This window comes from Nilaparvata lugens, chromosome 14, assembly GCF_014356525.2.
Source record: "Nilaparvata lugens isolate BPH chromosome 14, ASM1435652v1, whole genome shotgun sequence".
Taxonomy (NCBI): domain Eukaryota; kingdom Metazoa; phylum Arthropoda; class Insecta; order Hemiptera; family Delphacidae; genus Nilaparvata; species Nilaparvata lugens.
In genome coordinates, this window is record NC_052517.1 from 1,641,219 (window position 1) to 1,660,089 (window position 18,871).

The 18,871-nt window shown below is 36.3% G+C and overlaps 1 protein-coding gene across 2 annotated transcripts; it reads left to right on the top strand.

Annotated features, from left to right (window-relative positions):
• Positions 1-1,460: 1,460 nt before the first annotated feature.
• On the top strand, positions 1,461-18,871 carry LOC120348914 (zinc finger protein 525-like). Of its 2 annotated transcripts, none has more exons than XM_039440467.1 (7): positions 1,461-1,636; positions 3,632-3,747; positions 6,705-6,827; positions 10,210-10,273; positions 12,265-12,577; positions 14,722-14,877; positions 18,437-18,871. In XM_039440467.1, exons 2-7 carry the CDS (start codon positions 3,658-3,660, stop codon positions 18,867-18,869), a joined length of 1,179 nt encoding a protein of 392 aa, XP_039296401.1. In that variant the 5' UTR covers positions 1,461-1,636; positions 3,632-3,657; the 3' UTR covers positions 18,870-18,871. The 2 variants fall into 2 exon arrangements, with proteins under 2 accessions (XP_039296401.1, XP_039296400.1); XM_039440466.1 differs by having other exon boundaries at positions 1,463-1,636; positions 3,627-3,747.

Sequence of the window (18,871 nt, forward strand, 5' to 3'; positions counted from 1 at the left end):
AACAGCTCATACTGATATATCTGATCAATTTAACTGTTCATTATTGTTGAAAATAATTAATCATATTTTATTTGTCAAGAAAATATATTTTTCGTGTAGTTGAGAAGTTGATATTGTGGTAATTATTCATATTGAATGAAAAAGACTAAGAAATTGTCAAAAACTACAGATTTATTGATACTTAGAAAGACTAGTTTCGTTTATTACACCATTGTCAATCTCTGATAAACTCAGAGATGGTGTAATAACTGAAACCGGTCTATCTAAGTATCAATAAATCTGTGGTTTTTGACAATTTCTTAGTCTTTTTCATTCAAAAAATATTTTGTAAAGATGCGATTATAAATTTTCATGATTGAGATAAAATATTTTGTCAATTGGTTGAATTTCCACATTGTTGATAAAAGATGTGGCAACATCGCAATGCGTGAAAGAGATAGCGCCATCTGCTTTGTTAAGCGATAGACAAAGATAGCAACACCATTGCAAATCACACACTGCCATTATAACGTGGACCTCACTATAGATGATAAAGAATCTACAGTGAGGTCCACGTTATAATGGCAGTGGAGAAAGATAGGAGAACAATGTTGCCGAATGCCGATCCTCTGTCTTGCCAATGCCTTCTATAGACGGTAGCTGATACAGGTTTATTAATAAAACAGAATAAAACTTGTAGCACTCTTTATTTATTAAAAAAATTAAAATAGTTGAACTTGAAATAGTTGATTTTAAGTTTTTTAATAAATAAAGGGTGCTACAAGTTTTATTTTGATTTATTAATTTAAAAGCAGCCCATTTCAAGAAGTGTTTTATAAAATAGGTTTATTAATGTAATATTAACTGTTCATTCTCGTTTAAATGATCAATTATATTTTATTAAGCTAGGAATTCTATTTTTAAATTATTCCATAATTGAGATGAAGTATTTTGATAATTAATTATTGATTCTACATTGTTAAAAGACGATCTGGCAAGACGAGCAAACAAGAAAGAGACAGCGCTATCCGCTTTGTTGAATGATAGACAAGGATAGCAATAACATTACTAATCAAACACTGCCATTATAACGTGGACCTCACTTCAGTCTATTCATCATCTTATCAATTTCAGACCAAAAAAAAAATCGTATTTATGTTTAGACCGAGGGAAGCCGAGTGGTGGCAAGGCTGTCAGCTGTCTGCAACACTTGCTCAAGCTTTTGACTTGCTTGTCCCGACTCGGCGAGTGTGAAGCACCGGAGTAAAAATTACAAACAATGGAAGGATCTCAGATCGGCTAGATTTCATTTTGTCTGATTGGTAAATTAGATGAACATAGCCTAAAAAGTTTCTGTTCCAAAGGAATTGAAATTTAAAAGTGAAAGCGTGGGTAAGGATTTTGAATTCAAATGCCAATTCAATATGCTAGTATTTATAATTCGAAATAGATTTTGATAGTTTTGGATAATCAACACAAATTACAAAAAGGTATCTGAACAGCTGATTCTAGCACAATTGAATTCTAGACTCAATGAACGTCAACCGTTCACAGTTCTGTGCTCATTAATTACATATTTGTACTTCTTATCAATTTTTCATGAATTTCAATTTATCAATAACCTATTTTCTATAGAGTTCCAACAAAAAACCTCAAGGTTAGTATAGTATCTTTGAGTAACTCTGTAATAATGATTTAAGAAAGAATGGGCAATGTTTTGACATAGGGCCAAGGTCTAGGCAAAAACAAAACTCTAATATTTACAAATATTTATTGTCTCCTATTTAATATTTTCAAAATACAATCAATTAAAGAAAGTAATCTCCCTTTGATCAATGATTAATTTTCTTGTCTTACAAGCTGACGCTTTTTGTAATGAATATAACAGAACACAATAACATAACCTAACTTTTAATCATGTACCGTACCAGAGAAAACTCCTATAATTAATTCTGTTATTAATTCTGTGACCGTACTAAGCTACTGAGACTTGAAACAAATATTATTCAATAATTTTCAAGACATTTTCTTCTCTATTTAGATAATTTTAGATACTTTTAGATAAACTCCAATTCACTAATAGCGTGGTAGTAAAATTATCTTCAAATTGTCATATTATTTGGTTGATTGTAAAGCTTTGATTATTTTGAAAGGTTAGACTACTGTTCGTAGACTAGAAACTCTGATTTCTATTTATTACCCTAAACATTTTTGATACAGAACAGAAATTTATAAGTTATCATTATTTATTTATAAATTGAGATAAAAATTCAAATATTATAAAATAACATATGGAAGAAGTCAACAGACTAAATCCAAAACTGTCTCTCTACCAAATTTTCATTGAAATCTTCTACCTATAATAAAAAGAAGAATTTGCTTATACACGCGCGGGATAGGAAATTCATGAATGACGCATCATCACGTCTCAACTACTCAACTGATTACCTTGAAATTTTTCATAAAGATTGTTAATTTACCAAGGATGGTTATAAGTCTATTTTAAATTCTCCAAGATTTCAGTAGGTCAATTCTATAATTAGACCATTGCGAAGCACGGGTTACCTGCTAGTAATTCATAAAGATAAGGTATTATTCTTCTTCTCAGACATTTCCCATCGGGCACAACCTCCGTAACAAAGCCATAGTGCATTCTGATGACGTCAGTACAGGTAGGGCTCCTACACCAATAAAAACACTACCTAGTTGATATAGATCAGCTGAAAACAACAAATGTTTATTTGTGTTGGAGCCCTACCTGTGCTGACGTCACCAGAATGCACTATGGGCATAATAGTGGTTGGTGTCCGCGTTTCGGGTCAGTCACTTCCATTATAAAGATCCTATACTATTAAACGAGCAACTTCTGTTTATAAGATTGTATTTCACCGGATCTCGAAAACGGCTCTAACGATTCTCACGAAATTCAGAACATAGTAGGTTTATAATATAAAGATTCGATTGCACTAGGTCTCAATCCTGGGAAAAATCACTGAAGGACATAAAAAGGATAATTATTATTCATCCTTGGAAAAACAGCTGATAATAATTATTCTGTCGTCTGTTGGTGATGGAAGTGAGTAAGCGAGTTCATGTGTGTGGGACTGTGTCAGAATTATGACTCAGCTGTTGAACTTTTGTAATCATTCAATCAGGTACTTAGTGCCGGTTGCAAAAAAGCCGGGTTATTTTCAATCCTGATTAATTCCAGTAGATCCATCTTTTTGAAATGGCATTTTCTGATTTAGTTCAGGTGAAGTTAATCAGGATTAAAATTTAACCGCTTTTGATTAATTCCAGTAGATCCATCTTTCTGAAATGGCATTTTCTGATTTGGTTCAGGTGAAGTTAATCAGGATTAAAATTTAACCGCTTTTTGTGCTTTTGTGCAACTGGGCCTTTGTGAGGGAAATTTTTGCATTTCTCTGGGAATTAATCTCAATTTACTGTGACTAGATAGAACATTTCTGTATGAATGTTATTATAATTTCTTCTTTCGTAATAAATTTGCTATGCTTTTGTACTCCAGAGCGAAGCTCGGTCCTCGATATTATGGTATTATAGAATATAATATTCTATGCAATTAGGCCTATTGGGAAAACATTTTGAAATAAGATTGATATATTTGAAATGTTTTATTGTTTCAGAGTGGATTGGATTATTTATTAATTCAAAATAATGTATGAAGAGGAGAATTCAGTAGAAAAAGAAGCAGCCATGGATGTGGCTTTAGCGGCTGGTCTTCTGGAACCAACCTGTGTCATTCAAGTAAGTTATCTCTGGTGAGGTCCACGTTATAATGGCAGTGCCCCCTGTGGGTTGGGGGAGCTTTGAGTCGAACATCGTACTCAAGAATGTAATGAAAACCAGAATTCACCCACAGTATCCCTGCTTGTCATAGGAGGCGACTAAAAAGGACCCCAAGGAACTCCATATTGCCGCCTTGCCTGCAAACCCACGGGATCTGCCCCATCAGGGCAGTTTTGGAGGGGCAAAAAGAAAAACCCAAGAGACAAGAGATTGATTGATTGAGTACTTTATTCATGTAGATTACAATATATACTGGCTTATACACTTATATACAATAGCTTACAATACAGCAAAATTATAGATGAATTTACATAATATAGACTAAGAAAATAATTATTGAAAGTATATGATATGAAAAAGTAATTTGTAATATAATAACTATGGATAATTATATTGTTATGCATCTACATAAATTGGCGGAGCTTTGGACATATCAATGTCCATTCTTCGGAAAGAATATTAAAAATATCCTCCCCACTAACTCTCTACCAAATAAGAGATGGGTGAAAGTCTAGGTACGAATGCGGGTCAAGAGGGTGGCCGGGTGCCGGGCTCCCTATGGGCAGTTTGACGTCCCCTCTTTCAGCGGAAGGACCTACAAAAGGACCAGGAGTGGAACTCACGTAGGTCACGAGTTTTGGGTGGAGAGACCACTCTTCACCACTGCTCACAGAAGGGCGGCCATTTAGGCAGAACTTCTTGGGAGAGGTGAGGCTTTTGACCCTGCGAAGTTTCGGAGGGAAAAACCCCATGAGACTGATTGATTGATTGAGTACTTTATTTATGTAGATTACAATATATACAGGGTCTGTCTAATAAGTAACCGGACTGACCTCAGGAAATTTATTATTGGCAAAATATTTACAATTTGTCTTCAGAAATCTTCAAAGTAGTCCCCATTAGAGTCTATAACACGCTGATACCGGATTTTCCAATCCCTGAACGCTCCTTGGAAGTCGGCAACCTCTATGCTGTCTAGAGCCCTCGTCGAGGCACGTTGAACGTTTTCCAGAGTCCTGAACCGCGTCCCCTTAAGTTGTCTCTTGATCTTGGGGAACAAAAAGAAGTCCGGTGGTGCCATATCCGGGCTGTGAGGAGGTTGTGGCAACGTTACCCTCGACTGTTTGGCCAACTGTTCGGTGACGAGCAGGCAGGTGTGCGACGGAGCATTGTCGTGATGAAGGATTCACGAATCGGCAATCCCCGGACGGACTCGATGAACCCGGGCGGTTAGTCGACGGAGCACCTCTCTGTAGTACTGGCTGTTCACAAAGAAAGTACACAAATTAGTACTGGCCGTTCACCGGCCAAACTGTAAACGGCCAGTACTACAGAGAGGTGCTCCGTCGACTAACCGCCCGGGTTCATCGAGTCCGTCCGGGGATTGACGATTCGTGAATTCTCCATCACGACAATGCTCCGTCGCACACCTGCCTGCTCGTCACCGAGCAGTGGGCCAAACAGTCGAGGGTAACGTTGCCACAACCCAAAGTTAGTAGACAGAAGGTTGGTCACTCATCTATAGTATTTTCGTTGAAATGCAATTGGAGTGGGGGAACTGCAGCCGTGACGTAGGCTGTAGTACAGAGTAGGCAGAATATCGCATTCTTGAAAATCATATGGTGTCGTATAGTCAAATTATATAACAAAAACATTTTCTGACATGCAATCTTTCTGTTTCTGTTTTACAATAATTATTAAAACATTTGAATAATACAAGCATTTTGCCATATGAAAGCAAAAACCCCACCTCCTAACCTTCCCTTTCAAACCCTTAAGGTTTCTTCATCTTCTAGGTCGTGTTTATATTTTGTAGTTTGGCTATACATCAGCTTGTGAATTTCGGGGATGAGATATTTTGATTCTCGTAGAACATGTGCATGATACCAGCATGTGTTCAGTGCATTTACAATGAATGAAATTCATCGTATTTATCGGGATCGGTTTATCGGTTTATTGCAATGCATTGGTTTATCAAGTTTTTTTAAGGGTTAATCTGAAATTATAATAGTATAACATTGTCTACTAACGCTTTTCCAGTTTATTAACTTTTTCGTGTAACGTTTTTAGATTCATGAAAAACTTTCAACTTCATTTTATTCATAAAAGTTGAATGAATTTGAAATATTTAACAACATCTTCAGATTCGGTGATTCATTCGCTATAAGTATGGAGAATTTTAAAGCTCTAGGTCAATCTTGAGGAGAATAAACGACGATATATTTGAAGATACAGTGAATAAACTGTATGCTCAGTGTGGTTACTCTAGAACATTTTTACTACACGTGACGTCACGCTGGCGATACCCCCACCACTTTGAATCAAACACCTGTGAGTGATCAACCTTTTGTCTACTAACGTTGGCCACAACCTACTCACAGCCCGGATATGGCACCACCGGACTTCTTTTTGTTCCCCAAGATCAAGAGACATCTTAAGGGGACCCGGTTCGGGACTCTGGAAAACATTCAACGTGCTACGACGAGGGCTCTAGACAGCATAGAGGTTGCCGACTTCCAGGGAGCGTTCAGGGATTGGAAAATCCGGTATCAGCGTGTTATCTACTCCAATGGGGACTACTTTGAAGATTTCTGAAGACAAATTGTACATATTTTGCCAATAAAAAATTTCCTGAGGTCAGTCCTATATTTTTTATTTTAAACCACTCTATCTTTTTAATTCAAATAAATTTTTTATTTCCGTAATTTTATTTAATTTAGTGGTTCTAATAAGCTCTATTTTCTTTTCTATTGACACGTTTGCTGTACCTCGTTGGAACCCACTGCCGGCGCACAATTTGTTCTTTGACATTAGTGCCATTTTTTTTAATTTAGAATATTTATTTTATCAATTTGTATCATTTTATGGCAAATAAATGGATTTGAATTTGAAAATTCCTTTTGCAATTGTTACAGGAAGGAACTTTTCCAGACCCTGGAAAAGTGGGCTTTGATGGAAATATTGTGGTGAAAAGGGAAAATTTGGATGAACATGACAACCCTGTCAATGAGGATACTGCAGACCAATATCAGACACAGGTAAATATTTTTTTAATTTACTACAAATATAGTGAGGTCCACGTTATAATGGCAGTATTTGATCAACATTGGTGTTGCTATTCTTGTCTATCATTCCACAAAGCAGATAGCGCTATCCTGTTTTGTATCAAATTATGGTGTTGTGTATCAAGTTGAGATGATAATGTATCATATTGTCGAACACTAATATTGCTATAGTGAGGTCCACGTTATAATGGCAGTATTTGATCAACATCGGTGTTGCTATCCTTGACTATCAGTCCACAAAGCAGATAGCTCTATCCTGTTCTGTATCAAATTATGGTGTTGTGTATCAAGTTGAGATGATACTGTATCATATTATAATATAGTGAGGTCCATTTTATAATGGCAGTATTTGATCAACATCGGTGTTGCTATCCTTGACTATCATTCCACAAAGCAGATAGCGCTATCCTGTTTTGTATCAAATTATGGTGTTGTGTATCAAGTTGAGATGATACTGTATCATATTGTCCATATGTCTAACACTATATTGCTATAGTGAGGTCCACGTTATAATGGCATTGTTTGATCAACATTGGTGTTTCTATCCTTGTCTATCATTCCACAAAGCAGACAGCTCTATCCTGTTATGTATCAAATTATGGTGTTGTGTATCGAATTGAGATGATACTGTATCATATTGTCGAACACTAATTGCTATAGTGAGGTCCACGTTATAATGGCAGTATTTGATCAACAATGGTGTTGCTATCCTTGGCTATCATTCCACAAAGCAGATAACGCTATCCTGTTTTGTATCAAATTATGGTGTTGTGTATCAAGTTGAGGTGATACTGTATCATATTGTTGAACACTAATTGCTATAGTGAGGTCCACGTTATAATGGCAGTATTTGATCAACATCGGTGCTGCTATCCTTGTCTATCATTCCACAAAGCAGATAGCGCTATCCTGTTTTGTATCAAATTATGGTTTTGTGTATCGAATTGAGATGATACTGTATCATATTGTCGAACACTAATTGCTATAGTGAGGTCCACTTTATAATGGCAGTGTTTGATCAACATTGGTGTTTCTATCCTTGTCTATCATTCCACAAAGCAGATAGAGTTATCTTTTTCCACCTCCACAACGTTCCCACATCGTTTAACATTGTAGAAACATGAATAATTGACAAAATATTCAATCTCAATTATGAGAATGTATTATTCAAGTATTGAAAAATATATTGTCATGACGAATCCTATTATTGATCGAGTGAAGTGAGGTCTAAGATTCAAATCGACGGTTTGGCATTTCTCTTAATGTTTAAATGTTTGAATGTTGCGCATTTACGGCGAAACGCGGTAATAGATTTTAATAAAATTTGACAGGTATTTTCCTTTTTAAATTGCACGTTGACGTATATACAAGGTTTTTGGAAATTTTGCATTTCAAGGATAATATAAAAGGAAAAAGGAGCCTCCTTCAGACGCCAATATTAGAGTAAAAATCAGACTATAGAATTATTCATCATAAATCAGCTGTCTAGTGGACTATAATACTACCCGTTCAAAAACATCGAACATCTTGAAATGTATCTTTCCATCAACGTTGTAGACAGTTGCAGCCAGACCTGATAGCAGCGCTCACACTCACATTCCGGGACGACACGTCACGGTACGATAGAACAAAAAAGCTCTATGTTTATTTTAGGATTTTTTCTAGACATTTTAAATTGATAAATTATTTATTAATTTTTGAGAAAACATAACAACATGTCAATGTAACTTACTGAGCGCGAGGTCTACTGCTCACAGAACTACTAGTATTAAGCGAGCAATTTCTGTATATTTAAATCTGGTTATTTATGTTCAACGGATCTCGAAAACGGCTCTAACGATTTTCACGAAATTTGTAACATAGTAGGTTTATGATATAAAAATTCGATTGCACTAGGTCTCATCCTTGGGAAAACTCGCTGAACGTCATTAAAAGGATAATTCATCCTTGGCTGAAACAGCAGAGACTTTCGTCGTCTGTGGATAGTAAAAAGTGAGCGAGTGATTCTGTGGAAAATCAAAATATCGCATCCCCGAAATTCATAAGCTGACATATAGACAGCTGTAAAATATAAACACGATCATTTTAGAGAATTGTGTTCTGTTTATCAATAAATAAAAATAACAAGCGAAGCTCGGTCCCCCCATATTAAAATGATTATAATAAACTAGCCGTCAGGCTCGCTTCGCTCGCCATATCCGTCTAGCCAGGGGGCTCCGCCCCCTGGACACCTGACTGGATCGTCCAAGAATGAGATCAGCAGGCTCGCTTCGCTCGCCTGCATTTTTCATTTGGGCATTTTTATCATAAGTTAGGACAATCCAGTCGGGGGTCCAGACTAAACGGCTGGCTAAACGGATATGGCGAGCGAAGCGAGCCTGACTGCTAGTAATATAATATTCCCAGTATTGAAGTAGCAGTGCCCAATCAATTTTTCCGCGATAAATGTATTTAAATCTTCAACTTGGTGCCAACCTAACAAAGTCAACTCAACTTAATGCCAACCTGACAAAATTATTAATTTAGTTTGCCAACCTAACAAAGTCAACTCAACTTAATGCCAACCTGACAAAATTATTAATTTAGTTGCCAGTTTACAACTGTTTCGAAGAGGTACTCTATCTAGATTATAGTTCTATAGTAACATATGATGATATGAAAATTTCAATTATAATTAAGAGGTTGGGAGAAGAAGAATATACATGCTAAAAGACGAACTTTAAACCCTTAAAAACAACCCTTAGAGTTAAAATATTGCCAAAAGATTTCTTAGTGCGCCTCTAAAGGGCCAACTGAACATACCTACCAAATTTGAACGTTTTTGGTCCGGTAGATTTTTAGTTATGTGAGTGAGTGAGTGAGTGAATCAGTCAGTCAGTCAGTGGTGAGTGCCATTTCGCTTTTATATATATAGATAGTCATTGATAAGCTCTATCAACTGCCACAAGTCACCTATATGTTAAAATTTCAGGAGCTCCGCCCCATCTATGCAAAGTTTGATTTCAGATTTCCAATACAGGCTTCCGATACAATTGGAAGTGAGTGAGTCAGTCAGTCAGTGAGTGAGTGCCATTTCGCTTTTATATATATATATATATATATAATATATATATATATATATAATATATATATATATATATATATATATATATATATATATATATAAATATATATATATATATATATATATATTTATATATAGATAAAAATAACGAGCGAAGCTCGGTGTCCCGATATTAAAATATAATAAATTATTTTCAACAAGAATTGACAGTTAATATTACATCAGATATACATACAGGTATCAGCTTTCCTCTTATTTTTCTCAAACTTTATATTTCTCTTTTGTTTTCAGGCAGTTGAAGATGAAAATACTGGAGAAGGCAGTTCTTGGACTCATCCTAATGCTGCAAGTACAGGTGATTCTCACTCTGATTTCCACTCATTTTATTACTTTGCTTGCCCTACTACCATAGGTAAGGAAAGTATCGCTTTCCGAAAAAAATTAAGGTACCCCAATTTGTAAATTTCTATACGTTTCAAGGTCCCCTGAGTCCAAAAAAGTGGTTTTTATGAACTGTTCTACCTACCTACTTCATGCACGAGAAGGAGTTCACAAAGTTCATTTCTCTAGGATGGGATGGACCCCCATCCAAAAAAGTGGTTTTTAGGTATTGGTCTGTTTGTGTGTGTGTGTATGAGTGTATGTGCGTCTGTGTACACTATATTTCATCTCCCAATTAACGGAATGACTTGAAATTTGGAACTTAAGGTCCTTTCACTATAAGGATCCGACACGAACAATTTCGATCTGATGCAATTCAAGATGGCGGCTAAAATAACGAAAATGTTGTCGAAAACAGGGTTTTTTGCAATTTTCTCGAAAACGGCTCCAACGATTTTGATCAAATTCATACCTAGAAAAGTCATTGATAAGCTCTATCAACTGCCACAAGTCCCATATCTGTAAAAATCTCAGGAGGTTCGCCCCATCAATGCAGATAGATTCCCAATTATCAGGCTTCAGATACAATTGAAACGAAAAAAATCAAGTGGAGTAGATTGAGCATAGAAATCTCTACAATTAATGTTGAGTAACATTTTCACCTAAAATTGAAATTAAGCTCGAAATTCGAGAAAATGTGATTATCCAATTGCAAACTGTTGGCAACTGTTGATTCTATTAAATCATTCACTATGAAGAGATATCACACCTCGCATGTCTCCAGCGTTATTGTCCTGTCACCAGCTGGCTTAGATCTTGTGATGCGCGTGAACACTAGCGTCAGGTGATCAGTTCTAATAACGGCAAGGAAAGTTGTGTGAGTGCGCCACACCAGATTTTTGAAATTTTAGGCCGAGTGGCTACTTATAATTTAGCATCTTGAGTTACCAGCTGTATAATAAACACGTCACCCTGTGATCAATTGTGTTCAGGTATTAAAACGGTGGTTTGGAGTTGACGTTAGTGTATATTAGTTGATTGGTACCAGCTGTAGATAATCGTTCCTTAGAAGACATATACAAATAATTATTATCACTCCCCTATCATTGAGAAACTCATGAAAGAGAATTGTTCATATAGCAATCATTAATTACTGAAGAATGACAGACTGAACTGAATTTTTCTATGAATTTAGCTTAGCTTATATTCATCCTAAAATTGAAGATGGAAAGAATATGGAATTCTGTGTGATTCATCGTACATCGCATATTTCCTGGACCATCTATTGACAATCAACAACTATGAAAACATTAAATTCATCTCTGAAACACTGATCTAATCTACCGGTATCTATTTTTTTTTTAATTCAACACTTTACTGATAGATATTACTACCACTTGATTGAGAATATGTTGCAATGTCGGAATAATAAATGCTGCATGACTAAGCACATTTTTGGTAGAGAGTTAGTGGGGAGGATATTTTTAATATTCTTTCCGAAGAATGGACATTGATATGTCCAAAGCTCCGCCAATTTATGTACATGCATAACAATATGATTATTATCTATAGTTATTATATTACAAATTGCTTTTTCATATCATATACAGTTCAATAATTATTTTCTTAGTCTATATTATGTAAATTTCATCTATAATTTTGCTGTATTGTAAGCTATTGTATATAAGTGTATAAGCCAGTATATATTGTAATCTACATAAATAAAGTACTCAATCAATCAATCACATAGGAAGTCCGTATTGAGATGTGAATTAAAATATTGATTGTCAGATAAATTTCATGATTCACCAAATAAAGTCAAGTGTGACATGAGATACATTGACTTATGGCGGTACGAATTTCGTCGGGTAAGCTAGTTTATATGTATAGACGACCAGGTATTTGTCTTGTATTGATTTTCCAAGGAAATAAACTACTGTCTCTATCTATCTAATTCATTTCCAGAATCATCCACTTCCAAACCACGTGACAAATGGACGAAAGGTGGGCCCCTCAACAAAAACCCGACAGAAGTATCCGCGAAACTGTCAGAGCTGGCCGAACGGTTCGCCTGCACAATGTGTGACTTCCGGACGGCGGCGCTGGCCAAGTTGCGCTGCCATTTACGGCTGCACGTCTCACCAGGCAACCAACTGCGCCACTGTCCCTACTGCGCCTACAACACACTGCATGCGAACACACTGCGCGCACATGTGCGAACGCACACTGGAGAGAGACCGTTCAAGTGCAACCAGTGTGACTACAGCACTTCGTACAGGTGAGGGAGAAGATCTGTATCAAATTATGGTGTTGTGTATCAAGTTAAGATGAAGTTTTGTATCAAATAATGGTGTTGTGTATCAAGTTAGGATGATTCTGTATCATATTGTGTTGATACTGTATCATTTATGGTGATATAGAGGGAAGATAGCATAAGAAGATATCCCATGGTTTGTAGAATTCATTCAGTTTGGTATCAAATTATGGAGCTGTGTATCATATTGTGTTGATACTGTATCATATTGTGTTGATTATGTATCATTTGTGGTGATATGCCATGGTAAAGGACCGTTATGTTGCAAATGTGAGTGTTAACTGAAGCCGATAGTCCTAGTAGTTGTTTTTGGTGAAGCTATGTGACGCTGGTAGTCTCTCATACTGTGCCCTTCTTACACTCTTACACTCCCAACACACACTAATAATAGACAGTGTATAGGGTGTCTATGTTGCAAATGTGAGTGTTAACTGAAGCCGATAGTCCTAGTAGTTGTTTTTGGTGAAGCTATGTGACGCTGGTAGTCTCTCATACTGTGCCCTTCTTACACTCTTACACTCCCAACAACACACTAATAATAGACAGTGTATAGGGTGTCTATGTTGCAAATGTGAGTGTTACTGAAGCCGATAGTCCTAGTAGTTGTTTTTGGTGAAGCTATGTGACGCTGGTAGTCTCTCATACTGTGCCCTTCTTACACTCTTACACTCCCAACAACACACTAATAATAGACAGTGTATAGGGTGTCTATGTTGCAAATGTGAGTGTTAACTGAAGCCGATAGTCCTAGTAGTTGTTTTTGGTGAAGCTATGTGACGCTGGTAGTCTCTCATACTGTGCCCTTCTTACACTCTTACACTCCCAACAACACACTAATAATAGACAGTGTATAGGGTGTCTATGTTGCAAATGTGAGTGTTAACTGAAGCCGATAGTCCTAGTAGTTGTTTTTGGTGAAGCTATGTGACGCTGGTAGTCTCTCATACTGTGCCCTTCTTACACTCCCAACAACACACTAATAATAGACAGTAGTCGACAGTAATCGGAGAAGAAATTTGCAACATAAACGACCTATCTTCTTAAGTTATCTTTTCTCTATGCTATCATTATAAATGATACATTTTCATCACATACGATACAGTATAATCACAATATGATACAATACCATCTCAACTAGATACATAACACCATAATTTGATACAAAACTTTGAATAAATCCTACAAACCATGGGATATCTTCTTATGCTCGTTTCTTTTGGAAATTTGGAACATGAATGCCTTATGTTCGCGTGCAATGTGCTGTTGACACAGCACAATATTATACAGTATCATCTCAACTTGGTACACAACACCATAATTTGATACAAAACTTCATCTCAGCTTGATACACAACACCAAATTTGTAAAAAACTTCATCTCAACTTGATACACAACATCATAAATTGATACAAAACTTCCAAACTTCAAATGAATTCTACAAACCATGATATCTTCTCATGCTATCTCTTCCCTAAGACCAATTAATTATCATCTCAGCTTGATACACAACGCCAATAATTTTGATACGTAACTTCATTCTAACTTGATACATAACACCATGATTTGACTTTTTGTGTAGTTGAGAAGTTGATATTGTGGTAATTATTCATATTGAATGAGAAAGAAAAAGAAATTGTCAAAAAACCACTGATTTATTGATATTATCAGAGATATTTATCATTGATATTATCAGTTTATCAGAGATTGACAATGGTGTAATAACCGAAACCGGTCTTTCTAATTATCAATAAATCAGTGGTTTTTTGACAATTTCTCTTTTTCTTTCTCATTCACCATGATTTGATACAAAACATGCAAACTTTAAATGTATTCTACAAACCATGGCATATCTTCTTATGCTATCTTTTCTCTATGATAGTACATAATATGGGATTTATGTTATTGTCATCTTTATTATTTAGTTGATGAATATACTGTGAATTAATAATAATAATAATATCGAGTGACCTGGCTGGCTCAGGTCTGGTGTCAGAGTTTTCAGGTCGCAACTGATCAATTTCAGGGCCTCTCACATCACCTAACGACTGCTTTTTTCACTGTGAATTGATTTTATTCTGATCAATCTATTTTATTCCTTCTGTTGACAGTACCACGCTGAAAACCCACATGCGGATCCATAGTGGAGAAAAGCCCTACAAGTGTCAGATATGTGACTACAGTTCTACCCAATCCACAAATCTACGCACCCATATGCGAATACACAGCGGAGAGAAACCTTACGAGTGCAACATATGTGAATACAGGTGAATACATTTCCCACTCCTCAACTTACAATCATTTTAACCTTCCGGCAGTCGCGCTGTTGTAAAAAGTACAACAGTGTCAGTTTTCTTGCTGCACAAAACTATTGAATGGGGTGGTGTCAGTGAATGAGTCACCTATGCATTCCAAAACTTTCCCCCATCACTCCACTGAGTTGCAGTATCAACCGAGCAATGGTTCAGTCTTTAGGTGCCATTTAGTCGCCACAGTGCATAAGATAGGGAAAGACTGTATACGGGGACTAAACGAACCAATAACACAGAATTGATGGCTTTGCTTGGTGTACCTTATTGGGCTATGAAATGGTAATCATGCAAATGTTCATAGGCGTAAAATAATCCAAGAAGATGGAAAAAGTAATTATACAATTAATTAATATGTTTTGACAGTAAACAGAGTACATAACACTTGGAAAATTGGATGTTGTACAAAATACAACACGCGACTGCTCGTGTGATTGAGTAGGGCGTGACCACCGGAAGGTTAATTGTATAATTTCTCTCATTCTTTCATAACATGAACAATCATTTTCATTTGGTGTTGTAAAAGGACGTAACTTCAAAAGTCCCCTTGTGTATCTTTTTGAATGCAACACGTTGCTTTTGAGAAGATACAAAAGAACATTTGTTGCTTATAGAAAGATACATAATTATTCAGAAAATGTTGGATGTATTTGTTTGGGTAGTATTTTAGTCTAGTGGCCCTTCGCCGATAGGCAAAGCTACATGACCCAGACTGTAGAAGACAGCTAATTTTATGAACTGAGAAATTTATGTATGAAAAAGAATGGGTCTAATAGACCCTGTGCTCCGTAAAGCAGGGTTTTCGTTTGTGTGTAAATGCCGTCGTCTACCACGACAGGGAGAGAGAGAATCTCACATTGGGTAGATTTCAATTTGTCTACATAACCTGAAAGATTATCTTCAATTATGTTTTGATGGGGGAGGTTGAGTTTATACCTTATTATACTTTTAAATGATAATATGTTGGTATTATTAGAAATATTTGATTCTTGAATAATAAACACAAACAATGAAAAGTTATTTGATCAGCTGTTTTAGCACACTTGAAATTTGGACAATATGAATGTCAACAATGCTTGTCGTCGTCGACTGCGGAAATTTACGCACAAACTGATTTATGCACCTTTAGGGTCTAATATTAAGAACTTGACAAACTGAAGACTTCACCTACCGTACTGAAATCTTGAAAGAATTTTAGATAGGTCTATAACCTTCCTCGGTGAATTGAGAATCTATTTGTAAAATTGCAAGTTAATGAGTTGAGTAGTTGAGACGTGATAATGCGTCATCCGTGAATTTTCTTTCCCGTACATGTTTAAGCCTGTGACAATTCGAACAACCCGCTTTCTTAGGATATTAACTATTAGAATAGCGGAGTCATCACTCAGGCCACCAAATTGGGACTATTGAACCGGTGAGCTGAGAGAGTGATGACCGCGTAGAGGCGAAACTGGATGGAGAACGTTCCGAGACGCGCTAGAGGAAGGTTGTGCGTGAGATAGTGAGATGTAGTTTTTTGTAATTTGATTGAGGAGTGATTATGTTTAGAGATTGATTGATTGATTATATGCCTTTATTAGGGCGGAGTTAGGACTCCTGGTCCTCTCTGCCACATGATCATACAGTCCTTCTGAATAAGTTGGCTATTCTTGGTTTCAGTCACAACTCGTTAGTTTGGTTTAAATCCTATCTATTAGGTAGGAAACAATGTGTATCTGTCGGTGACAAAAAGTCAACTTGGAAAAACGTTATGCATGGAGTACCACAAGGTTCAATTTTAGGCCCTCTCCTCTTCACTTTGTATGCTAATGACCTTTCTTCCATTATCAAATTCTCCAGTTTCCATACTTATGCAGACGACCTTCAAATCTATTTAAGCTGTCCCATAACAAAAATTAATGAAACAGTTGGAATAATGAATCAGGATATCAATTCGATAGTGGAATGGACAAAGAAAAATTGCCTTAAGCTTAATCCCATCAAAACACAACCCATTATAATTGGATATTCTCGTCTTATAAACAATATTGACCTTAAATCGATTCACAAAATTAGTGTAGACGGTAATGACATTCCTTACTGTAGCTCAGTTAAAAATTTAGGCATTATTATGAATAATACTCTTGAGTGGTCAGAACAAGTGAACAAAACTTGTAAAAAGGTATTCTCAGCCATGCATGCATTGCACGATATCCTCCCTAGAAACATTAAATTATTATTGGTTCAATCTCTCATCTTCCCACATTTAATGTATTGTAATTCTGTTCTTAATGATATGCAAGTCACTCTGAATGATAAACTACAGCGTTGCCAAAATTATTGTCTACGTTTCGTCTACTCTCTCCAACGCCATGATCATATCACCCCAGCCCACATTGCTAGTTCAACATTGAAGCTTCCCGATCAGAGGCTTTTTCGAATAGTCAAGCTTGTTAGAGATATCTTGAAATACGGTAATCCGAACTATTTTAAAGATGATTTCAAATTTGTCTCTGAAGGTAGGAGGATAGATGCTTCACATACTAGAACCGGAGAAAGTACTTTAAGGATACCCAATCATGGAACTACTATTTTCACAAAATCCTTCTTAGTCAGTGCCTGTCGTGCATGGAATACACTTCCTGTTTCTATCAGGTCCATCGAGAGCCGAGCGAGCTTCAACCTGACTTTAAAAAAACATATTTTGGAACAAATGACTGAAACTGTCCGACCCTAGAACGATCACATGACAACCATCCCTCACCCATTCCACCAATATAAACCTTTAAACCATGTTATAGAACGAATTGTATATATATATATATTATATAAACTCATGTTATTTCAATTATCCACTGCATACTGCTGTATATTACTGAAATTTGTTAACCCTGATCTACTTTCAGCCTACTTCATTTTATTAATCAATTATTTGATCTTATCTACCTATATAATTATTTTACTTTATCAATTTTCTGTTTTTTTTTCTCTTCAATATTCATATTGATTAAAACTTTTACAATATTTCCATTAATAAATAAATCCTTAGCTTAATTAATTAAATTAACGTTTTGGTAGAGAGTTAGTGGGGATGATATTTTTAATATTGTTTCCGAAGAATGGACATTGATATGTCCAAAGCTCCGCCAATTTATGTAGATGCATAACAATATAATATCTATAGTTATTATATTACAAATTACTTTTTCATATCATATACAGTTCAATAATTATTTTCTTAGTCTATATTATGTAAATTCATCTATAATTTTGCTGTATTGTAAGCCATTGTATATAAGTGTATAAGCCGTATATTGTAATCTACATAAATAAAGTACTCAATCAATCAATCAATCAATCAACCACACAACCCTAGACAGAGAGAGAGAGAGTATAGATGTTTGTTTAATGGCCTAGAACTTAGCTAAATGCCGAGCTCGGGAACCGGCCCATAGTGATAAGATTTTACTGTTTTTCTTGACATTGTCATCATGATTTTGGCACAAATTTGAACATTGATCTGTTTTTGATTGGAAAGATGCGTGGACTCCAGTACCCTGTTGAAGCACATCAAGAGTCACACGGGCGAGCGAGCCGCGACTGAAAAGAAGAAGCCGAAAACGCTGACCTGTGAGGAGTGCGGCTACAAATGCGCCTACCAGGCCACCATGACAGTGCACATGCGCACACACACCGGAGAAAGGCCATACAAGTGTGAGCTGTGCGACTATGCATGCACACACATCACCAGCTACAAGAACCACATGCGCATGCACACGGGCGACAAGCCATACAAGTGTGCGCAGTGCGACTTCAGCACCAGTCACTCGAGTCATCTGAAGAGGCATAGCAGACGGCACACGGGGGAGAGGCCCTATGTGTGTGACGTATGCAAGGCCGGCTTCACACAGAAGACGCATTTGGACAAGCATGTCAGGACTCAGCATAGGACAGACACTGTTCAAGCATAGAG

Excerpts from the sequence above, each read along its gene's own strand:
- LOC120348914 (XM_039440467.1), top strand. The coding sequence starts at position 3,658 with ATGTATGAAGAGGAGAATTCAGTAGAAAAAGAAGCAGCCATGGATGTG. Across the intron at positions 6,828-10,209 it reads CAGACCAATATCAGACACAG|GCAGTTGAAGATGAAAATAC; the intron begins GTAAATATTTTT and ends TTTTGTTTTCAG. Across the intron at positions 14,878-18,436 it reads TGCAACATATGTGAATACAG|ATGCGTGGACTCCAGTACCC; the intron begins GTGAATACATTT and ends TTGATTGGAAAG.